General features: G+C 57.3%; 2 protein-coding genes across 2 annotated transcripts in view; both read left to right on the top strand.

Annotated features, from left to right (window-relative positions):
• PLEKHG4B (pleckstrin homology and RhoGEF domain containing G4B) overlaps positions 1–18,977 on the top strand; it is a gene marked incomplete at its 5' end in the record, with an annotated part of 70,155 nt that extends 51,178 nt beyond the window's left edge. Inside the window, 12 exon segments of the mRNA XM_046671222.1 lie at positions 2,759–2,985; positions 3,750–4,490; positions 5,449–5,451; positions 6,546–6,795; positions 7,949–8,038; positions 8,110–8,340; positions 10,317–10,487; positions 11,127–11,307; positions 12,946–13,062; positions 13,299–13,535; positions 16,297–16,436; positions 18,176–18,977. Of these exon segments, the coding sequence (XP_046527178.1) occupies positions 2,759–2,985; positions 3,750–4,490; positions 5,449–5,451; positions 6,546–6,795; positions 7,949–8,038; positions 8,110–8,340; positions 10,317–10,487; positions 11,127–11,307; positions 12,946–13,062; positions 13,299–13,535; positions 16,297–16,436; positions 18,176–18,214 (2,427 nt within the window).
• A 1,772-nt stretch (positions 18,978–20,749) lies between these two features.
• LRRC14B (leucine rich repeat containing 14B) overlaps positions 20,750–24,232 on the top strand; it is a 6,163-nt gene continuing 2,680 nt past the window's right edge. Inside the window, exon 1 of the mRNA XM_046672000.1 lies at positions 20,750–21,682. Coding sequence (XP_046527956.1) covers positions 20,793–21,682 — 890 coding nt within the window. The 5' untranslated portion in view covers positions 20,750–20,792. The remainder of the gene's footprint in view (positions 21,683–24,232) is intronic.

Raw genomic sequence — 24,232 nt, 5'->3', positions numbered from 1 at the left:
CTGCATCCTGTCAGGTCTCCTCTATCCTGTGGGGTCTCCTCTCTGTCTTCTGGGGTCCCCTATTTCGTATACCCCAAGTCTTCCCCTTTCTTCATTTTTCCCTTGTTTTGAGCAGATGACCCTCAGAATGTTCCAGAGAAAGGGATGGTGGGATGGAGATTCTGAGACCGTGCATATCTGACAGTGTTGTTTCCACCTTTGCCTTTCGCGGTGGTTAGTTTCCATCCTGAAGTTTGGAGGCACAGTCTCATGGCCTTAGCTTCACATGCTGTAGTCCAGAAGGCCTGTCCACTCTGCCCTTGACCGTGGCCTGTGCTCAGCTTCCCTTGGATGCTTGGACACCTTCTAGTCTCCCCAGCTGCCCACCCTGGGAGCGGAGGGCTGCAGGCTCCTCTCTGACCCGTGTTGCTCTGCTCTGGGTCTCTCGGTCTTCTTCAATGAGCTCTCCTGTTTCCTAGGATTCCACACTTCCCTCTGGTTCAGTAGTTTCTCTCCTGTTCTGTTGTCCCGGTCGTTGAGTTTTTACTCTACTTTCACTGTCTATTTTCTCGACTTTATCTTCTAACCCATTTGAATGTTTTGCTTGTGCTGTGAATTTTTAATTTCCATGGAGTTTTGTGTGTTTTCGGAGTGTGCCTTCCTTACGGCAGCCTGCCTTCTCCTGGCTGGGATACTGATTGATGTCTGCACAGCCTCTGCCCCCTCCTGGGGGTTTCTGCAGGTTTCATCTGGCTTCTGTTTTGCATGCCAGAGGCTTTCCTGGAGATCCTGAGGTCAGAGTGGGGACGGGGCTGAGTGGAGGCTGGCAAGGGGAGTGCCCTGTCAGGGGGCTGGCTTATCAGGTCCTCCAGAGATGACACCTCTGATCCACCTGGAGGAGAAACTCAGCATCTGCTGGCCCCTGCCTAACTCAGCCCACCCCCAGAGAGCACCCCCAGGCCCCCACCTCTCCACAGCCTCCCTGTCTCCTTCACCCGTCCTCAGCTTCGCCATCTGCTCAGGACTCCCAGAGGCCCTCCCGCTGCCCCTCCCTCTCAGCCTCCCTGCTGTCCCCATTCCTGATACCTTGGGACAGTTTACAAGAACTTCAGGGGGGAACAAAATTAGATATGTGTTACTCTGCCATCTTCACCCAAAACTAAATACATTTTAACCTAAAAATGGGATCATTCTATATGTATAGTGTGTTGTGTTTTTTTACCTAAGAAATACACGCGCACTGTGGAAGAATTAGAAAAGAAACAGGTTTTTATAGAAGTGAGGGCATGCTGCACACGGCTGCCTGTGTCGGCTTTGTCTGGGGGGCGCTGTGAGCCAGCCCCACATGCTGGCCCCTCGTTGTCCCTGCCCCACTGTCTGCTCCTACACATCACCACACTGTAGTTGTTCACTCTGGACAAATGCCCAGGCTGCGGATGGAGCACACTCTCTGAGGTTTTACACATTTGCAAACAGGCGGCCCCACCAGATGCTGGGCCAGCCTTTGAGACCCCGCCTCCTCTTGCCTCTGGTGTCTAACACCCTGACCTTGAAAGTAAAGGTCCCATGCGCACAAGGGTTTTCATGCCACAGTTAAACTTGTTCGTTCTACACTTATTGGCTCTTTTTATTTATACTCTAGTAAATAGCTTGTTCATGCACATGGCCAGTTTCTCAAAGGTTTGTGACAGTCTCACCATCTTATCCTACTAACCCTGAGTGTGTTGCAGAAATTCCCCCAGTTTATTTGTCCTTTAACTTTGCTCCTGATTTAAACAGCCTTTTCCACCTTAAGGTTACAGAACGACTTTTATGGTTTGAATTTCTCCATTTAAATCTTCAGACCAACTAGAATGTATTTCTTATGAGGTTGGAGGCGTCTGTCAGCTGCTGCTTCCTCCTGGCCTTGGTGGTTCTGAGACCACAGTGCTTGCTTGTAAAAATGTTGATTTGCTGTTTTTCTCCCTGACTCTGTCCACAGAGGTGTATACTCTGGTCTCTCTCCTCTGCCCTTGCACCTGGGATCACTCAATGCCAGTCTTGTGGTCGTAGATCCAGACCCCTCGCTCTGTTTTTAATGACACACCTCTTCCTGGAAACTTGACAACCAGGCACCCTGGCATTGCTGTTTGATGAGAACGAAAGGTTTTCCTCTGTCATGTTCACTATGAATCCAGCAATATTGCCACAGGCTTTGTGTCTGAAATGAGAACCTTGTCACACTGTGTGGGTGCCATCAGCCCCTCTGTCTCTCCCGGGCAGCCCCCAAGTTTTCCAACACCACCAGCCTGAGGAATGTTTCTGGAGTATGTCTAGCACAGTAACAAGTTTCCAAACAATGAAAGTAGTTATAAACTTCAGCCACAGAGATTTCTGGTCATCCCTCCTTAGCCAGAGCACATTCGTTCCCATCCACAGATTGGAAAAGGCCTCCCACGATGTATTCAAGGTGTGCACCATTTGCCTTGGGATGAGGCACCAGATGAACCAGCCCCTAAGTGGCACCTGAGCCTCCTTGTCCTCCACATCTTAGAGCCAGACTCCTTAACACATTTAAAAGTAAAACCTTCTTCTCCTACATAGATCAAATTGTGGTTTGAGAAAGAGCGAGAGGAATTCCCAGGCCCTTTGGTGCTGCTCTCTCTTGAGAACTTGAAGCAGCAGCAGGAGTCACAGGCCTTCCGGGAGAGGCTGACGGTGGGTACACACAGAGCACGCACTCGGACCCTGCGGAGCAGAGGCCGCTGGGACTGACCGTTTGTTCCTTGGGCTACAGCAGCAACGTTGTCAGAAAGGACTACAGCTGACGGAAGAGAACAACCCACGAGACACGGAGGACACGGTCCAGGACTTCAAAAGGCGTCTGAGTGCCGCAGCTGGCCGGGCCAAGCGGAGGGAGGGAGAGCTGGCCGGGTGGGCCAGCCTGTCGGAGTTCTATGCGTCGGTAAGAGACCCAGGGGCGTCCCTCAGGGACCCATACATGCTCCTTTCTGCTTTGGACATTCAGTGAGTGCGGCCCCATGCAGGTCTGTGTGGCTGAGCCCTGGGACAGCCCCAGCACTCCCGTCAGAATGTACCCCAGGCTCTCAGCAGACATGTGAGGTGTTTATTTATTGTCCCAAACAGATGGGCCTAATGGACGCGTGGACTTTTCTGGCTGTTTACCACCTCAGTTATAAGTCCATGTACTTCCAAAGAGCCCAGAACAGTCATAGCAGCCCAGTACACACCTGCGAAACTGCCAGCACCCTCGAACTGCCTGGCTGTTAGAGCACCAGGCCAGAGCCCTGGGAGCACAGCCCCTCACGAGGGCTTCCCAGGGCCAGGGCAGGGGAGGGATTCTCTGACTCTCTCACGGCCCCTCGGGCTCCCACGCTGGGCAGAGATGTGGAATGGCTGATTTTACCGTCTCTCCAGCCCTAACATCCCACCGTCCTGGGATACTGCCCCTGGGGTGCCATGGCGGGCTGTGGGGGGATGCAGACCCCATCAGCTCAAACACAAACTCGTCTCATCTGCCCTTTGGGTGAGTCTGGCTGGAGCTGCCCCTGGAGGCAGAGGGGTCTTCCTCACTCTGGCCGCTTGGCTCATGCTGGTCCTCAATTTGGGCAACCTGAACAGCAGAGGAGCATGACCTGAGCTCACTCGAGCCTCCTACTGGCCATGTGGCCTTGTGGGGCCTGCCAAGGCCGTTGCAGCCCTGACAGTTCTGCAGCCCTGACTAGCACTGCCTCTGCCGCGCAGGTGCACAGGTAGATGCTGTGGCACAGCGAGCGTCTGGAACCCCTGGGCCCAGAGCTGGCAGCTGAGCGTCTGAAGAGCTGTCCCCAGGAGGCCGTGGGGGTGGCTGTAGAGAGCGTCCCCAGGGCCAGTACAGCCATGCCAGGCGTGGGTGGCCAGCAGGTGCTGGGGCCGTGGCTCCCCTTGGGGCTGTGGTGCCAGCAGATCCAGCTCTACTCACAGGAGGCCCTTCCTGAGGCCACCCTGGGCCACGGTGCCCCAACTCTGGGCTGGAGCCCCCTGAAGTGCGAGCTTGCCCAGGGGGCCGAGAGAAGGCACCACGAGCTGCCCTGGATCCCCCTCGCTGACTTCAAGGGCCAAGCTGGGGAGCAGGCCCCACTGCTGCCCAGCTTCCCTGGACAGGCTGCTCTGTGTGGGCAGGAGGACAAGCACCTGAGCCCAGGTGTGCCTGCCCCAGACTGCAGGTCCACCTGCCCCTGTGAGCCCATCCAGACACACGCTGCCCACCCTAGGAAGCATCCCCTGAAGAAAGTCACAAAGAAAACACAAAGCTTCGAGATTCTGCAGCCTGACAGTGGCCCTAAGGACTCCCGCCGGCCTGGCCACACTGGGGTCGTCATCAAAGGCCTGGAGGTGACCAGCACCGTGGCCTTGGATAAGCCCCCGCCGAGGCCACCTGGCGGGAGCCCCCTGTTCACTTGGAACCAGAGTCTGTTCTCTCCGTCCAGGATCCAGTCCCCTGAGGAGGACAGGAGTTGGCAAGCAGGAAGGTGACGTGGATGCTCTTCCAGCCTTTGGGTCTAGAGGTCAGTGGGATCTAGAAACCTAAAGCCGTTAAATGTGCTTCTACAAAGCAGAAAGTCCACAGACATCCCTCCAGGCCCACCCTGTCCTGTCCTGGCTGAAACGAACTTGGGTTTGATCTTAAACGATATGTTAGTCACGTCCCATGTCCGTGTTCATAGCGGAGTCGTTGACAATTGCCTCTTTCTTCATGGTGTGTGGTGACCTGGGCCACCTGCTCTGATGGCTAAACCACCGACGCTGGTCATTTGGAGCCCATTTACAGAAAGTAACAATAAGCAGATCAAGCCCACAATATGAAGAAATTACCTTAAAAATGGCTTTTCTTAAAACAATAGTTTAAGTGTTGAGGTAAGAAGTGTGTGCCCATTTATTGCCCGTTTTAGTTTGTTAGATATTTAAGATGTTTGTAAAAAGATACTTTTTATTAATTGTCTGGATAGAAAGTGGGCAAGAACTGTGCTCACCCCGATGACAGATGGTGTCACTCACCTGGCACCTCCACAGCTGGCCTCATGGGCTATGGTCCCTTCTACAGTGAGCAGTGTGGGCTGGAGGTGGCGCATCCTCCTAGTTTTCTTTGTTCCTTGGGTTGGTGGATGGAAACACAGGGTTTCAAAATACTCTTCTGAAACAGCCTTTAAGTTTCAAAACCTCGGGCAGTTACAGTGGAGCTTGTTAAAGGTGGAACTTTAGGTAGAACTGAGGTTTCATTTTCACATGACATGAACAGCTGGGTGTATTTCCCCATGGGCTGGAATCCGTGGGAAGGAGCAGGGAGAAATGCGGGTCTGTGAACCGACTTTCAGCCCCATAAGCTCATTTTGAAGGTTTTGGGGGCCGCAGAATGCAGGGGTGGGGGCTGTCCACTTGTCAAGAGCCACCCCTGATCACTCAGAGCAGATGTCCTGGGTCCAAAGGGAGCAGGTTTGGGAAGCCGTCCTGTCTTTGCCGCTGGGGACAGGTAGGCCATGGAGCCACCAACCCAAGGTCTGGTAGTAGAGACCCCACGGCACACCCGGAGAGGGAGCGAGTCCTCCTTAGACACCAGGGTTGGGGAGGGAGCCTTGTACTAACCCCGTCTTCCACAAAGACCTTGACCTTCTGCCAGTTGTCCAGGGAGTCCTTGTCACTTGGCCAGTGGTCATTTCCCTGGAAATTTCTAGCTGTTATGTCCTTGTGAGTCAATTTCCATCTAATTTGGTCTAGATCCCCAGACCACTGTAGTTTTTATTTTATTTGGGGATATTTAGGACACTCGTGTCTGGGCGTTGAGTGGAGTTGTTCTCCACAGCCTGGGGTGCAAGGGCCCTGGGGGACACCCCAGTCAACACTGTACCGAGGGCTCCTGGCTCCTGACCAGCCAGAAGGTGCCATCTCCTCCGAAGCGACAGTGTTTGTGAAACCTTGATGTGGCGTGAGCAGGCACAGGCTCCCAGGCCTGCGGCAGACAATGTGTTCCTCCATGCTCTGGCCACAGGTGTAGCTCCTGTGACTAGTTGCTTTTAATTTTTTTTCCAATTTTTAAAAAAACAGGTAGGGACAAATAATGGCAGAAGAATCTCCTGACCCCCGTTAGTGTCATCAGGATTGGGGAATTTAAGAAAGTTGCAGGTGGGCTACTGCCAAATAGGGAAGAGAGGTCATGCTCAGTAGAGCAGGCCCAGTTCACCAGCAGACTCTTCTTGTTTCATGCAACAAGTTTCTTTGTCATGTCACCCATCCGCTGTGTTTTTTTTCTGATTCCTGTATGTCAAAGGGGCGACTCCGGTCACGGTGGGAGGAGCACTCGAGGTGTGGAGCGTGATGGAAGTTACTCCTTGCTGGAGAAAGAAACTTAGCTGGGAAGGGTCTGTTTCTTGTGTGTCTCCTGTCCACACAGAAGCACGTTTATTCCTGTGGGTTTTCAGTCTGCTTGCTTCTGTGTGAGGCAGGAACCACGCCAATGAAGTGTTCCATGGGTCCGGTGCGAGGCTTTGGCCCGTGGCGGCCTGAGGTTCCCTGCTCTCTGACTTCCACAGCCGCCTGCAGCACATAATGGCCGAGATGATTTCCACAGAAAGGGAGTATGTCAGGTCCTTAGCCTACGTCATCGATAACTACTTTCCAGAGATGGAAAGAGTGGACCTGCCCCAGGACCTGCCAGGGAAGCGCGGCGTCATCTTCGGGAACTTGGAGAAGCTCCATGACTTCCACTGCCAGCACTTCCTCAGGGAGCTGGAGTGCTGCCGGCACTGCCCGTGGGCCATGGGCCGAAGCTTCCTGAGACACGTGAGTCTCTCCGGGCACAGGTCCACACAGCAGACCTCAGTGTGGTGGGCGGGGGTGACATCAGCACAGTGGGCTCAGGGAGGATGGTCCAAGTGCCCACATTTCAGGCGATTCAGGTTGCTGCTGTCCAGGTTTAGGAAATGCATCCCAAACAGGACATTAGGACCCGTCAATAAACAGACGCATGTAGGCCTAATGGCACTGGACATTTTACGCTCAGTGTCACCTGACGACACCCTGTCAAGAGCCACGTGGCACTAAGGGGCTTCACGCACATCATTATACTTAATTCTCTCAGCAATGCCACTCCCTCAACTCAAGGCTAATTGGCCAGAAGCAGCTCCCAGGATGAGTCTGCTTCCTGCACCTGGGAGGCCCGCCTGGCACGGGTCACAGTCCTCTGCCTGCGGCCCGCCAGCTCCCCTCCGCAGGACCCAGGACCAGCCTGCAGATTTCGACAGAGGCACCTGGGTGTGTAGACGGACTTGAGGAGAGCAGCCCTCTCCTTGATGAGCCTCTTCCCAGCTGTGAATATGCAACATCCCCCAACCGGGGTCTTTAATAAAAATCTTAATTTGCTCTGAAAGAAAATTTTCTCAACAAGTAGTTACCAAGCACTGTTCCAGGCTCCAGGGACCCGAGTGGCGTCTGTGCTGTGGGCAGATGAAACATTATTAAGTTAACCATTATCAATTGTCATCATTATTAAGATGAGCATTATTGAATGTACGTTACCACAACAAAAACACCCGTGGGTGAAAGAACTCCTGCAAGTGATGTCTGTTCGGCCATTTCTTAAAATGTGCTTTTTGCCATAAAGTGCAACTTCTGTATTGTTTTATGTTGACACTAACAGTGAGAATTTTAAGCATTTAGACAACTTTGGTTCTTGGTGGTTAAGGAATATTTCTGATGCTCTGCACACTCCTTCCCAGCCGTGCCCCGTGAGTGTTTCCTCCTCTCTCCTCCCCAGACTCGGTGCTTTAAAGACTGTTCTAGAACTCTGGCACTGACTCCCAGGAGCGCCCGCCATGTTTGGGAAGCTGAGAGAGTCTCCCTTCTCCCTTCTCCCGATGCAGTGAGGACTGGCCTGCAGGACCAGGCAGCGGTACAGGCTGACAGGAGCCCTGACTCAGGCGCTCTCCCTCCACAGGAAGAACAGTTCGGCATGTACGCACTCTATAGCAAGAACAAGCCCCGGTCGGATGCCCTGCTCTGCAGCCACGGCAATAGCTTCTTCAAGGTCACTGCCCCGCCCTGTGAGCTGCGCTAGCCTACCCCCACCCTGGCTGACCCTACCGCCCACCCTTGAAGGACAAGCAGTGGGCACTGGGCGACAGGATGGACCTGGCTTCCTACCTGCTGAAGCCTGTGCAGCGGCTGGGCAAGTACGCGCTGCTGCTGCAGGACCTGGCCGGGGAGGCCAGCCGCTGCCCCACCCATGAGCAGGAGCTGGGTGAGCTGCGCACCGCCGTGGACGTGGTCCGCTTCCAGCTGCGCCACGGCAACGACCTGCTGGCCGTGGATGCTGTCTGGGGCTGTGACGTAAGTGCTCCGAGGCCCTGACAGCCATTCCAGGGAAAAGACATGGCCTGGGGTCAGTGACACAACCAGGCTTCAGAAGGGTCCCCACTCGGAGGGGAGGGTAAGGGAGCTCCCGAGGGAGGGCTCGATGTCCAGCTTCCAGGCGATTAGGGTGTGAAAAGCAGTCTCTAAATGCTAAACGTCTGCTTATTGGGCTATTTTAAAACAACTGGATGCATGAAACTTTGAGCTTTGGGCCTGGGCTGCTAATTCACCAGCCGACGTCAGCTCATCATGCGTGGCTGGTCTCCACTCTCTGGGGGAGCCAAGGCCCAGCATCCATGATGCCCCTACCCCCAGGCAGCCTGGCTGGACCAGCACAGGTGGGAAGAGGAGATCTCCCTCTCAGGCAGGAACCCTTGTCTCTGATGGTCCCAAGGGGCAGCTGTGGAATTCCCCGGCACAAGATGAAACTGCAGGCGCCTTGCCAAGAGCAGCCCTCAGGGTTTCACAGGCAATAAACCAAGCAGGGACCCCTCTGACCACCCAGGCTTCAGTGTCCCTGTGATCTGGGGATCACAAGCCACTGCCCCACATGAATCATCCTCCCACTGACCTGCCTGTCACGGAGTGCATGCTGCGTGACCCTGGACACCCTGCAGGGTGAACTGGCCAGTACATGGTGCTCGGCTCAGGTGCTGCCGTGGGAATGGGCCGACAGGCGAGGCGGGCCAGCTTTGCAGTGGTTGGCTCCCCATCACTCCACCCTGCACTTTCACTCACACGGGCTTGAAAGTGGGGCCCCGACATCAGCTGGAGAAGGCAGGCCCGTGGCAGGCCGCAGTCTCTCGTGTCTGTGATGCTGTGGCCACGGCCAGAGTTGGAGTTGGGCACAGAGGTCTCCTTGGTCACTTCTGTGGCCGTGGACAGCCATGGTGGGCTCAGGCCACCCCGGCGTCTTTACCCCCAGGACCCACAGGCCCTCTCAAGCCCTCTTGGGTGAGCTCAGCCAAGCGATTTGGGATGGCTGGGATCAGACCGGCTGCCCTCAGGCGTCACCTGGGGCAGGCCCTGCAGGGGACGGAAAGTTGTGGGAGGACTTGCCAGTGGTGTTTATCATTTGATACATCCCACAAAGGGAGCAGAGCCTGGCCAGGGCATGTTGGCCACACCCTCCTGTAGCATTGGCCCAGACCACAGCTCAGAGGGTTCCTCTGGGTCCAGGGGCAGCTCAGGTGTGGACTTCATAATGTGACAATGAATGAGACTAGCACCACATCAATAAGGGGGCACCCTCAAAGTGAGCAAAGGGGCTTTCAAGTGGAAAGCCTTGTAACATGGAAAGAGGGCTTTCCCTGTAACCCCACGCAGGTGGGCACCTGGACAAGAGGAACGCCCACCCTAGGATTCTGCACCCATCACAGCGGGTGGGTCTTTGCCCCACTCATCCAAGCAATTCTTGGACCCCAGCTGGGTGCACAGTTTACCCAGTTCTGACACCATCTACCTGGAGATGGCATCAGATCCCATAGGTTGAGGGCTCAGTCCTATGAGCCTGCCCCACCCCCACGCTTCAGATGCCAGTCACAAGTCAGTGTTGTCACCTGTCTTCTGACTGTCCGGCTATAGATGGGAGGTTCCCACGACCTTTTCCTTGGGCTCAGTTACTTTGCTAGAGCAGCTCAGAGAAACATTTTGCTCGCTGGACCATTGCTTTATTATGGAAGGACATAAGTCAGGAAGGGCCAGATGAAGAGGCACAGGGGCAAGGAGAGGAGAAGGACATGGAGCCCCTGTGCTCTCTGAGCCAGCACTCTCCCCGGATCTCCGTGTGCTCCCCAACCTGGGAGCTCTCCCAACCCCGTCCTTAATGGGGTTTTTATGGCAGCTTCATTAGGTGTGATGATTAAATCATTGGCCACTGGCAACTGAGCTGAGTCTGCAGCCCCTCCCTCCCTGAGGTCGAGGGGCCCTGAGGGAGGGTGCTGCATCCACAGGTGGACCTGAAGGAGCAGGGGCAGCTGCAGTGTCAGGACGAGCTTATCGTCTGCTGTGGAAGGAAGAAGTGCCTGCGGCACGTGTTCCTTTTTGACGAGCTCATCCTGTTTAGCAAGACCAAGAAGGTGGACAGAGGCCATGACATCTACACGTACAAACAGTCCTTCAAGGTAACACATCCAGCCCAGTCCACAGGGATCTGCAGGGACCTCTCCATCTGTGTTGTTTCCTGTGGCTCTTTGGGGGAACTTTGGAAACCTCAGATCCAAGGCTGCGAGGAGCCCTTTGTCCTTTCCTCCTCTGAGAGCCACTTCAGTGGCTGGAAAACAAATGTCTCCTCTGTCAGTGACTTCATTTCAGATTTCAGTAAAGGTGAACATGGGAGGAGGCCTTCCCCGGGCTGGTCTTGGGGGCAGCCCACCTCTCCCTCCCTGACAGAGGCTCTGAGGGTGTGGCTCCTGGGAGGAGCCCACACCCATGACGCTTACCTGACAGGGCTGAGGAACACATCAGGGGGTCCCGTGACCCCATCCAGTGTGTGACAGCCAGAGGGTGCCACAGAACCTTCTGGTCCAGCCCTCGTCTCTCCAGTGGGGAAACTGAGGCTCCAAGAGGGAGCCAGTGTGAATGAGGCAGGACTCTATCCATCCTGTGCCCTGAGAGCCCCCAGCCTAGCCCTGTCCACCCCGTTTGGTGTCTGAGTGACACTGAGGCGTTGGGGTCAAACGGGCAGCCAGAGTGTGGTCAGTTGTTCTGAGAGGGGACCTGTGGCTCCTGACGGTGCTGCCCTTCGGGCGCTGTGGCTGCAGACGACTGAGATCAGGATGACGGAGAACGTCAGAGACAGTGGCTTGAGGTTTGAGATCTGGTTCCGCAGGCGGCACAAGTCCCAGGACACCTACGTTCTCCAGGCGAGCTCCGCGGAGGTCAAGGCTGCCTGGACCGCAGCCATAAGGAAGATCCTGTGGCGGCAGGCTCTGCAGAACAGAGGTGGGCAGGAGGGCCATGGGGCCAGCTCTGTGCTCAGGGGCCTGGCTCAGGGTAGACGGCCTATCTGAGAGGCCCAGGCTGGTGGCCCAGGAGGCCCCTCGGCACCGTTTGTGAGGAAGTGCCTGCATCTTTCCTGTCAGCCCACTAACACACGTATTTCTCCTTAAAACGAATATAAACAACACCCCCCACACAGCAACTCCAGTGGAGGTCTCATGCTCGGGTTCCGTGACCCCCTTAGACCCACTGGGCTCAGCTTTCTGCCCCCATGTTGTCAAGGCCCCCTGACCTCCTGGAGCTGGGCCAATGGCCAGCCTGTGGTCTCCCTGAGGGTTGAGGGCCTCTCCTCCATAAGGCACCTTGTCCCTGATGCCAGGACCCCCAGATTTCCTCCACCTCGGTGTCTGCCCCCTTGGTCCCTCCACTCCCCCAACTTCGTCACTGGGGCACCTGTCTACACTCACAAGGTGACAGTTCATCCCATCTGGCTGCTACAAATGCCATCTTCATAGCAGCCCCTGCAAGACAGCCCGCCTGCTGGCAGCTCTGACCCCACAAGCTTGAGAAACCCTAAGGGTTCTAATGTCCGAACGTCCAAACACGACTACCTGACCCCTCAGCAGCTGCCATCCTGGCCAGAGCCTCGACCTGTCACTAGAGATGCTACACAGCCTCCCCACTGCTACCTCCTTCAAAATGTAGACCCCTCATGCACATGCGCAAACACACATGCATGCACACAGACACATGCATACACAGATATGCACGTGCACACACAGACACATGTACACAGAGATACATGCACACACAGACACGTGCATAAGCCTTGTGCACACATGTACATGCACACAGACATGCACGCACACAGACCCATGCATACACAGACATGCACATGCACACACAGTTACATGCACATACACAGATACATGCACACAGATGCATGCATGCATGCATACACACATGCACACACACAGGCAAGCATATACACAGCAACTTTGCTCAGTGGCTCCTCGATCCCCTTGGAGTAGAGCCAGCCCTTACAGGGAGCAGGAACCCCCCATGGCCTGGTCCTTGTCCCCAGTCATCTCTGCTCGTGCTCCTCCCTCCCTGTCCCCCCACCAACTATAATTGTTGTCTTTTTTCTCTTTGCCTGGTTTTACCAAGGATTGATTCGTTCTCAGACTCACACCCTATGCTTAGATCTCCTCTCGATATTCAAAGACGTGCAGACATCTGTCAGTTTGTCTTTCTTGTGGCTATGCCCCTCCTGGAGGCCTCTGCCCCTCACTCTGAGCTGGACCGGCTGCACAGCCCACCTCCCCGTGTCAGCACACAGGGAAGCCCTCCCTTCCCTCCCCACTTGGAACCCAGTTTCCAAGGTCCCATGTCTTCATCTTTCTTGGTCCACTCCCTTGGGCTCCCTGAGGGAGGCCACTGTGAGGCCAGATCAGGTGCACGTGCTGGAATGGGGGCCCCAGCGCCTCGCCCCCCCCCAGTGACACTCAGGGGCATGGGGGCTAGGCCAGGCCCTGACGTGCTCCTGGTCTGGACTGATGGTGTCAGGGGTGCAGAGCATCATCAGGAGTGGCATCAAACCGAGGAGGTACTTGGAAAACTGTCCACATTCTTCTCCTTTAGAACTCAGAATGCAGGAAATGTCGTCTATGGGGATGGGCAACAAACCATTCGTGGACATCAAGCCCAGCGACGCAGCCATAAGTGACCGGGCCATCGACTACATCATGCAGGGACCAGGTAACACGATCCTGGCCCTCATCTGCACTCTGCCCCACTGACTGGGACCCAGGCCCTGGAGTGTGCCGTAGGCTCCACGGGCAGCACCACGGGCTGGTGGGTGGTGGCCACATGATGCCTGACATGACTGCAAGGAGAGGAACCTAGTCAGTTTTCCAGAAGGCCATCTCGTTCTTGAATCTAGGCTGTGCTTCTGGAGCAGAAGCCGGACCAACCTGCTTTCTGTCCCCTTCTAGGGTCACAAACCCGAGTGTCCGTAGCTGTGCCCTCCCGTGACTGTGTCACCCCCTTCAAGAGACCACACTCCACCATCTTGGACAGCAGCTCCTCCTCCTCCAGCAGCCAGACCTACTCCGCGCTGGGGCCACTGACCCTGCAGGCATCCACCAGCCCGGCCTGTTGCCCCTGGCCGCCTGACATCAGCACTTGCATTGAGGAGGACGAGCTGGAGATGGGGAGCCAGCCTTCCACACGTGAGTGGCGTCTGTGCTGGAGCAGCACGCGCCCCAGCCCCCAGTGGCACATTTGGGTGGGGGAGCCGGTTCACATGTTCGTTTCACTTGATTTTATATACTTCCAAAAGTTTTCAAACAAATTAGAACTTTTCTTGAAAAATGCAAAACTTCCATTTGCACCCAAGATGAAGTAACAAGGAACAGATTTAAAACAGATGAAATATATGAAACGAGAGACTTCAAGACATCCAGCCACAAAGGGCAGTGACCCTGAGAGAAGGGAAGATGATGTGAGCCTGTGATCACCCCATTTCTGCCTGGAGGGCTCCCAGGCTACAGTGTGGGGAGCCCAGCAGCCCCCGAGTGGGGAAGACCAAGGCAGCTGGTTTGCAGGACAGAAAAGGAGAAAGCTGAGCAGCAAGACAGGTCCCCTTGGAGTCCAGCACTGTGCTGGTCAGCACAGCCTGCGAGGAGGCCACGCGGGGCTGGGAAACCTCAGAGAAGTGGGGGGCACGCCCGCATGCTCGCGTGCCTGCCTGTCCCCGCCGGCCAGACAGGGACATCGAGATTCACGGGGCCCCAGGTGAGGCCTCAAGAGGAAAGAGTAACTAGACAGGACACTGCTCCTGACCCACCGCCTGGTTGTGAAAGCAAGACCCAAGAGGATTAGTTTCCAGGTAACCCGACCAGACCCCAGAACAAAGCTCGAGGAGGTTTGTAGGATTACAAAAATATCCAGCACCTGACAAGGTAAATTCACACTGTCCAACCTCCAGTCTGAGTACCAGACAGGCACAGAGGAAGGAGACAAACCACGACGGGAGAATAATCAGTCGGACTGCACAGAGAAAGTCCCAGCAGCCAGGGAGCAGAGGGTGGCAGCAGGGCCTCATGGGAAGCCCCCAGGGACCGTGCACAGCATCTCCAGTGACTAAAGGAGCACCATCCAACAGAATTCATGCCCCACAAAACATCTTTCTAAAACAGTGAAATAAAGACATTTTCACAGATACAGAAGCTAGAACAGCTCTTCACCAGCAGACCGGGAATGTTCAAGGATGGCCTTCGGGGAGAAGGAAAGTGACACCGGGTGTTTAGAAGAGGCCTGCGGGGCTGTGCAGATCCTCCTCTGTTCACAGCCTGGGAAAGGGGACAAGTGCAGCGTGAGCACAGCGTCGATACACTCGAGGCCTGTGGGAGCACAGCAGCACGGTGGGGGAGTGCGGGCCCAAGGCTTCCTGGGGCTGCAGCGCCACTGACGGTAGACCCACACTGGATGTAGATTATGAACCCAAAACAGCCCCCAAGATAACAGACAAAAGAGTTACAGCTAACACACCAGCAAAGGAGATAAACTGGAGTGATAAGAGGCACTGAGTCTGAAAGAAGTGGATGAGGAGGGAGAGGGGACAGAGCAAGCGCCCAGGAGGAAGAGCAGCGCCTGGACTTGCCAGTCAGTTCCCACTGCAGTGTGGAAACGGGCACAAAGTCACCATGAGCCACACACGTGTGTGTCACAGTACATGGAGGGTGCTCACGGTGGTGTGTGTGTCCACAGCTGTCAGACCACACGCTTCAGAGATGTGCAGTTTGCTGTATGTCGCTGGCATCCCAACAAAGCAGCGTTTTGTGAAAGTACAAGCCAGCACACAGTCCCGTGTGGAGGAAGGCTGTGTTGGCAGAGCTCACAGTTTTGGTCCGCTCAGCAGCCTGCACGTGGAGAATCGCCACAGCTGCAGCCTGGAGACCACGGGTTCCGCTTTCCTCAGCTCGGCGAGGTCACCTGAGCAAACCCCCTCCACAGTCCCAATGCAGCCCGTCCTTGGGCTCATGCTGCCTGGGACAAGTGTACTCCAGAGCCCAAAATGTGCCACTGCCACCATGAAAACTCTTCTGAGGGCTTTGCCACAGACCTCAGAGGCATCTCTGTACCTGGCACCTGTCAGGGAGCCCAGGTGGGCCAGGCACTCCTGGCACCTGCTCAGAAGAGCACTCCTGGCACTCCTGGCACCTGCTCAGGGGGCGTACCCGGCGGCACTGCCAGCCCAGAGCCACTGCACTCTCCTGAACGTGTCCCTCAGCTCCAGGACTATGGGTGGCTCCTGTCTGGGTTGTGGCAGCCTCCCGTCGGGCCCGGGCATGGCAGCCAGGATGTGAGGACGAGGAGGCAGGCTGTGTTGGAGGGATTCTCTCAATTGCCCCAGAGGAGCGCATGAGGAGAGCCATCACCAGCCACACAGAGGTTGTGACTGCTCCAGGCAGGGCCCAGAGCACAGGCCTGGATGCCACCGCACCACCTGACCCTTGGGCTGCGGTTCGGCCTGGGGCGACACAGGACAGCCCCAACAGCCCCGCAGGAAGGAGACCTCAGGAGGCCGCACCCCCTCGACCCCCCATCTTGTTCCAGTTTTGTTATGGCACATGGCCCCTCATTGGCTCACTTTCTGTTTCCCATTTGACTATTCAGAGCCGCCCCTGTGAGCTGGCAGCCTGCTGTGGTGGAGGCAGCAGCCAAGTGCCTCCCTCCTGGTCCTCCATCCACACTGGAGCTGCTCTGATTTCAGCAAGCAGGAAACGCTTATCCATGAGCACAAGTGGTGTCTGGCCTCCAGCAACGCCAGCCCCTCTGCTCTGGCCCAGCCTCGCGGGTTGTCCCGTTATGAATCCGCCATAGAGCAGGAAGCGCCTCGTTCTCAATTCACAGGCTTCAGGGGCCCCTGAGCACCCAGCACCATGGGCTGCCTCCATGGCCCAGCCCTAATGCGGCTCCTCCTCGCAGGTACAGGGAGTTCAGTGTATTCGAAGTGCACGTCGGATGACAGCGACCCCAGCCTCCCTGGGCCACGGCCTCTCCCAGAGCTGTTCCCTGACGAGGGCACCTGCCGGCCACAGCTCCATGGAGGCCAGTTCACCACGACGGTGAGTCCCCCTGTTCTGAGACCACAGGAGAGGCCCGGTGCTCGTGGGACAGTGCCTACCTGAGCGATGCTGACTGCCGGGACCACAGAATCCCCCGTGGGTCATTCTGTGCAGCAATCAGCTCTACCCGCAGCGCCGGGCATGGGCAGGCTAGCTGTGAGACCAGAGGCCAGCTCCGTTCCTGGGCTGTCCTGAGTCTCTTAGTGAGGGAGGTTGGCTGGCCTCTTGGCCACCTGGATTCCCCCGCCACATAGAGGCTGCACCTGTGCCACCGGGCATGTGAGGGTTCCAGGGTGGCGGTGCCCCCTACTCCAGGAGGGCCTGGATGCTGCCCTCCTTATCAGAAGCCCTGCAGTCTTGAGGGAAGGAGGGCTGGAGGTCAGCCAAGGTGGTTCCTAAACACAGTGAGGAGCAGGCTGGAACCCACGGCTGCAGGATGCAGGTCAGGCTCCACCAGAAGGGTGCTTCCTGGAGGCTCACATGGCCCGAAATCCTGCCCTTCCCACGAGGTCACACCCTTGGGCAAGTCACAGTCTCCCTGCATGGATGGGGTGTCAGGAGGGCCTCAACATCTGCCCCAGCATGTTGTAGGGAGCCCAAGGGACCCCAGACAGACACCTCCCTGGATGACACACAGGGACTTCCACCCCTGAGATGGAGGGCTGAGGCCATCAAGGGAGGGGCAGATCAGAGAGGAAGCCACAAGTCACCTCTTTCTAAGAGACCTTCACATCGGGACGCGGCCTGGCCTGTGCCATCAGCTGGCCTTTACCCACCCCAGGTCATAGATTTCTCCACTCTGAACGCACGTCCCCAGTTCTGGGAAGATGCCCTCAGTTCGCCTCCCAGGCGACATCAGAAGGGCAGGTGCGATTTGAGGGTGTGCTGAGCTGAGTGTCTGAGGAATAGGTCTCTAGTCCCAAGATCACTAGCGATGACCAGTGCCGTTGTTCTAGTTAGCATTCCCTCCCCTTCCACCAGAACAAAATCCCTCATGTCTTAGGCTTCTGGACAGTGGTTTGACTGGCAGGCAAAACCCTCTGTAAGTAATGGGCTTTCCTGGCTTCCCCCGAAGTAATGGGGATTATCTCGTCCACCGTAATCCCTAAGGCAGGGGCCAGCCGCCACCACCCAGGCTGCCTGGCTGTGTCTCCACCTGGTTCCAGAAGCTTCTGAAGTGCGGTTGCATGGTGGACAGGCATCAACAGCACTGCGGGGAGGGTATTGGCCAGGCAGAGCTGCTCTCCTGCCCCGCATCCCCCGACTAACCCCCCGGGGGTCTTGCTGCCTAAACAACCCTCTGGTAACCGGCACAGCCAAGAGGGCAATTGGGGTTATTTCTGAGAGCTCAGGCCTTCCTCCAACAGGAGGGGGTGGGCAGAGGGGGCCGGTGGAGACCCCCACACAACCCCCAGCCTCCAGGTGCAGCCCTCCTCGCTCCCCCACTGCACACTTCCCTCGGCCCCAACCTGTGGAGCTCAGGGATTAGTGGTGTTTCTGCCGCGAGGGAAGGAGCCTGGCAGAGGATGCGCTTGTTCCTGTTGCCCTGTCCTTGTCCTTGCATGACCTCATTTGCATGTCTGTGAGTCTGAGAGCGCCTTGCGGGTGTGAGGACCCTGGCAGCACCTCCTGGACAAGGACTCTGTGCTCTCACAGACCCGGGGCCAGGGGCCAGGTGGGACGAGAACTGGGATCATGAGTGACGATGGCTGTTCTTTCGACACCTCTAATGGGTCTAGATGAGATGCGGCTCCTCCAGGGAGAACCCCGGACTTTGAGGGCGGAGGAACCTCGGCCAGACCTGGGCGTGAAGTCTGGAGATGAAACACTCAAGCTGGGGGTTCCTGATCCTCCCCCGCCACGGGCCCCCCATCAGCACGGCCCTCTGGGCCTGAAAGTTGCCGGTCCTGGCCCTGTGGCTGGGCATTGCCCAGCCTCCCTGTACCCTGCTGCCTTGAACTCTCCCCGACTCCTAGGGCCATGCGGACCCCCAGCTCTGGAGCGGAGGCCCAGGCGGGCACGGGCGTCTCACAGTAGGGTGAGCCCTCTGGGACTGTGTCTCCCCAGCCATCAGGCAACTCGGGCTGGTGAGCGACGGTCCCCAGGAGCAGCCCCACCGGGGTGCGTCTGGATGCAGGGCCAGACCTTTCCTTTATAACAAGTCACATGTAGGTGGCAGGAGTGGTACTCATCTTAGGCTCAGGTGCCACCGACCACCACCTGTGGTGGTGAGCCTGACGAGCCATACCCTGCTTGCCAGATGGCCCCAGGTTGGGGCAGGGGCAGAGCAGCTGGGAGGTCCTGTCAGCATGGACAGTGCCCGGAGAGGAGCACTCACCAAGCAGAGGAGAATAATAATCATTTGAAGGGAGAGCCTGGGTGGACGCCAGACCTTTGACAAGTTCCTGCTGCCTCCCCAAACCCTGTCCCCGGGGAGTGGTACCTACAGCAGGAGCAGGTGACAGGCAGGGGCCACACCTTTGGGACTGGCTGGCATCTTCTCTGTTTCTTTGTTTCAGTGCTGACTTGCCCCAAACTTTAGGAACATAAATAAATGAATGTGTTTTCTACCACGTGGTCACGCTTTATTACTTGGTCCTGCTTTGTCCCGTACATCACCGGCATGCCTCACCCAGGGAGTCCGGATCCTGCACTTTGAGGGGCTGTGGCCCTGGGTGGCAGGTGCACTCTGGGGTCCACATCCACATCGCCCACCATTGCTGCTTGACTCCTTCCTCCCTCCTGTTGCCTTCTCTGCCTCTTGCCCTCCTCCCCTCTTGCTCTCTCTCTCTTTCTCTCTGTCTCTGTCTTTCTCTCTCTGTCTTCCTCCCTCTGTCTCTGTCTCTCTCTGTCCCAACTGTGACCCTTCCAGACCAGCACTCGTTGGCCCGTGAGCCAGCTGCTCTGGCCCTGCCCCAAATGATGGTGATGTGTTGGTGGGGGCGGGGTTCAGGTTATTCAATAGACATTTAACACCCTCAGCGCGGGAGCTGCAAGAGGAAGAGTATTTCTCCACCCCTCTTAGGTTCTCAGCTGGGGCTGTGTAACAAAAGACAGATTAACAACAGCAAAGCCTAAGATTTATTTGAGGTAAGTTTTAGGTGACGTGGGAGCTTCATAAGCAGATGACCTGAAGTGGGTAGGCCGAAGCATTTCTGTACTAAGTTGAGCGAAGAGATGCAGTTGTGGAAAAGCAGCTGAGACACACGGGGAGGCTGACGGCAGATGAAAGTTATATTTTAACAAGGTCTGTTTGCGCAGAATCCTCTTGGCCTGACCCCGGCCCCCAGGTGAGAACGATTCTTCCTCCTGCACAAGGAGGGCGACTTTGAGGTGGCGTTTTCGGCTCCTGCCTCCAGGAAGAAGAGAGGGCTCAGTGCCCTTCTCACACCTGCTGCTGTTCAAGCATCTTCAGCACAAAATCATCCTTATTCCAAAGTGGCGTGTTCTGGGGTGGTGTGTTCTGCCTGCTCAGAGGGAGTAACCATGCACCATGCCCCAGAGAACTTCTCAGCTCGCAGAGCCCTGTCTAACCTCCGGCACTGCCTGCTCATGGTCCTGGGGCTGCAGACAAGGACACGGAGCCTCCAAGACAGGGAGCCGCTGCCGAGGGAGCCCTGCAGTTGTGGGAGCGCCGAGGCCGCCTCTCCCAGCCTGCAGTCCAGCAAGGGACGAGCAGCGTGCCCTCCCAGCTTGCTCCGGCCACGGCTCCCTCCCATGGACAGTGGGGAGGTGACAGCCAGCCCTGGTCCTGGGGAGGAAGAAGGAAGACAAAGGACAAGTCAAAGTGCTGACACCTCATGCAGCTGGCTTATTTGTCTTAAAGTCAGGAAACAGTTTTCAAAGGTGCCCCCCTGTCCCATTCCCAGGGCCTCGTCGCTCACTCCCAGACGTAAGGTAAAGAGGGACTCCGGCCCCCAGGGCCCCTGTGGAAAGGTCTGTTAGCCCAAGGTCAACATCATTCTCTGCTCCTCTGACTGGGACAGGCCCAGGGCTGGGCACACATGCTCCCCCCGAGGAGGCCACCCCCAGAACGGGCCTCCTGCAGCTCCCAAGCACAAGACCCCTGCAGTGGGCACAGGCCCCGCTGAGCCAAGCACTCAGGCAGCTCTGCTTTCACCAACTGAGCGCTGCAAGGACAGGACGCCACCACCAGCCACTTCCATAGCCAGAGCCAAACAGTCGCCCAGGACCAAAATAGCTGTCAGATGACTGCAGGGCTGGCTCACCACCTCTGCCCAAAGGCAAGCTGCTCACCACAGCTGCAGCTAAAAATAGGTGCAAAGGGCCCACCACTTTGGGAGAATCTCAGGGAGAGCTCCCTCCTGCCTTCAGCCTTCCCCAAGGACGGGCACAATGTGGTCGCTGCGCTTCATTTCGGCTGAGGCCCTGGTGTCCCACCCCGAGGTGGCCCAGCAGAGCCTGGATGGTGTGGCCCACAACCTCTACCCGCTCCTGTTCAAAGCCAGCTACTTGCTGGAGCAGGCAGAGGTGATCCGGGCTCTGCTGGAGCGCTGGCCACTGGAGGAGTGCCGGCTGGGCGCGCTGCTGGGGCCGAGTGCAGACCACTCGGAGGACCTGCGAGACCGGGCCTGCAGGGCCTGCCTGGAGGCCTTCGTGCGGGGCCTTGCGGACCACGTGCTCTGGGCTGGTGGCCGGCAGCGGCTGAGGGTGGCCGACCTCACAGGCGTCCGAGACGTGCAGGTGCAGCGGTGCCCCTGCGGGAAGGCGCTGGGCAGATGGGGCCGCACCGAGCTGCTGGCCAGGACCTGCTGCGAGCTGCAGGCAGAGCCCCCTGGGGCCCGGTACCCTATTGAGGTCCTTGCAGATCTCTTTGTCACCGAGGGCAACTTCAAGGTGGTGATGCAGGCTCTGGACCCACCACGCCCAGCCCCACTACGTGTGCACTGCCTTTCCTTCCGGGCGGACAGCCTGGGCCCGGGCCAGCTCCTGCACGTGCTGCGTCTGGCCGGGCCGGGTCAGCTGCGCAAGCTGGAGGTGGTGCATAATGTGCGGCTGCATGCCGGCCACGTGCAGCAGCTGCTGGCCCAGGTGGGCTTCCCCAAGCTGACCTCACTCACCCTGCCCGCCAAGGCCTTCGATGCACCCCCTGCCTGCACTCCACCCCCCAGTGGCGAGGACCCCTTCCTCACCTCCATCGCCTGGGAGCTCAGCCAGATGACCCAGCTCACTGAGCTGAGTGTAGCCTTCTCCACGCTGACCGGGAAGATCCGGAAACTGCTCAGGTGAGTGGGTGACCGGATGGAGGGCAGGGTGGGGCGAGTGCAGTCGGCTCACAGCCCCTCCACCTGGGTAAGGCTGGCCAGGCTAAAGATGCCCTGAGGGCCCATAAAAGGGGAGCTGGTCACTTAGTGGCTACGAGCCCCCTGCTCCCCTCGGCCTTTACTCCATGCCTGGCCAAAGCATCAGGAGAGGACAGGAGAGCCAGGTTGGTGTTGTGTGCAAGCCGAGAGCGTTGAGGGAACTCGGGAGCCTGTGTTCAGTTGGTGAGCGAGAGAGAAAATCACTGGTTAACAAACAAGCAACATAGGAGTCACCCTGTTTTCCTGCACTGGCTGCCTGCAGTTGTATGACAAATCACCCAACACTGGGGCTGAAACCACAGGCCTCCAGTCGGGAGCCCGTGCAGTTTGGGCCAAGGTTGTGGCCCAGCTGGAGGCCAGCTGCAGGCTCCTCTGAAGGCTGGGAATCCAGGTGGTCTGCTTCCAAGTCCATGCACACGGCTGCTGGCAGCGGCTCGCTCTGTGCCGCATGGGCCTCTGCTCAGGTCTCACGACACGGCTGCTGATCAGAGAACAAGAGAGCACCAGATGGCAGCCACAGTCTTTGTCACCTACTCTCCAGAGTGATGTGTCACCGCTTCTGTGTATTGTGCTGGTTGGGAGCCAGTTACCAGGCGAGGGGAGGTTACCACACAAGGGCTGGAACCTTGGGACGGCCCTGAGACCACTGGCCATGAATATACTTTTAAAAATTTACAGAAAATTAAACTTATTCCTTGAGCCAGTGAGCGTGAAGCTGTGTTTTCTAGTTGAGGGAGTCCTTGGCTTACAGGTGTTTCTCTTTTATACAAGGGAAACCCAAAAGCTGCCAGCCCCACCTGGCCCCAGGAGGCACCCTGGCTCCCCCAGGTTCTCCGCCCCTGCTCCTCCAGCCCAGGTCTGCCAGGAGAGGAATGGGGCTCCTTTCCTCCCATCCCCCACGGCACCCCAACCTCCCGACAGGAAAGGGTGGTCACCGAGCCCACATACACCCAGAACTCTGAAGTGGTGGCTAGCTCCCAGGGACCCTCAGGACATTCCTGCACTTGGCAGCCTGAGTCCTCATCCCAGATGTGCCTTTGCCACTGGGGGAATGTGCCCCAAAGCCCGAAGGCCCATCACAAGCCCGGCAGGCTGTCTGGATGGCTCAGCCCCTGCCGAGCTTTCCTGTCGCCCAAATGGACCCCCAGGTGCGTTTCAGTCAGGCTGGGAGGCTTGGGGTGGTGGGTGGTCAGGGAAGGCTTGCTCTTGAGGTGACCTTTGAGCAAAGCCCGGGAACACTGAGTGGGCAGGCCTCGCAACAGCCTGGGGAAGCATTCTAGGCAGGGGACTACAGGTGCAAAAGACCCAAGCTGGGGATGTGGAAGGGTCAGGGGCCAGCAAGGAGGGGTTGAGGGTCAGTTGGGAGGGGGTCAGGGGTCAGCAGGGAGAGGTCGAGGGTCAGTAGTGAGGGGTTGAGGGTCAGCAAGGAGGGGTCATCAGGAAGAGGGTTGGGGTCAGCAGGGAGAGAGTCAGGGGACAGCAGGGAGTGGATGGGAGGGAGGGGTGTGGGGGGGCTTTAGCTTTCCTGAGCGAGCAGAGCAGGAGATTGTGAACAGGAGGGCGGTGTGACCAGCTTCATGTGTACACAGGTCACTCTGGCTCTTTGGCCCACACAACAGACCTGGGGAAGGCAGGGAGGAGGGCAGATGGAGTGGGGACACCCACTAGGAGGAGCCGGGCCCTGCAAGGCCACCCTGGTTTGGTGATTGCCTCGGAGGTCTTGGCAAACCTCATGGGAGCTGTCCTCTTGGCTGTGATTTATGATGCGGAAGGACACAGAGCAGAATCCACCAGGGGAAAAGTGCGTGGAGTGAGGTCTGGGGGAGGCCAGGTACACATCTCTGGAGCCCTCTCCCCTGGACCCGCTTAACCGCCCAGCACTGAGTGTGATGACAGTGTGAGGTGCTAGCTACCAGAGAGCTCATTAGAGACCCCCAACTGGGGCAGGCGGATGGCTGCCTCAGCCGGCACTCACCAGGACCCCAGACCCCAGGAGGAAAAGGTGCTCACACTGAACTCTGTTGTCTGTACAGTCTAGGGCCAGGGACCACCTCCTACCCCCCAAACCCCAGCTCCCGAGGTCGGCAGTCAGGCCTGCTCTGTTGACCCTTTTATACATGAGAAGCCTCGGCCGAGTCCAGATGTGAAAAGGCTGCAGCGTGGACCAGGTATGAGCAGTGCAGGTGGTGAGGGGGCTCAGGCCTGGACCTGACATGAGAGAGAATTGAGGATTTCCTCATGGATGCACATGGGCATGAGAGAAATGGAAGGAACACTTGCCACAGTTCAGGTGCAGAACCACAGTTCAGAGCCTGAGCAACTGCCAAATGCAGAGCTGGGTGAGGATACAGAGAGCACGTTGTGGGTAGATACCAGGCTTTCTGCTGTGCAAGTCTGAGGGTAGACACCAGGTGCTCAGCTGTAGAGGGCTGTGGGTAGACACTAGGCACTCAGCTGTGCAGGGCTGTGGCT

This window comes from Equus quagga, chromosome 9, assembly GCF_021613505.1.
Source record: "Equus quagga isolate Etosha38 chromosome 9, UCLA_HA_Equagga_1.0, whole genome shotgun sequence".
Lineage (NCBI taxonomy): Eukaryota > Metazoa > Chordata > Mammalia > Perissodactyla > Equidae > Equus > Equus quagga.
Note: the sequence above shows the minus strand (reverse complement) of the source record. Positions and strands in the feature narration are given on the sequence as shown.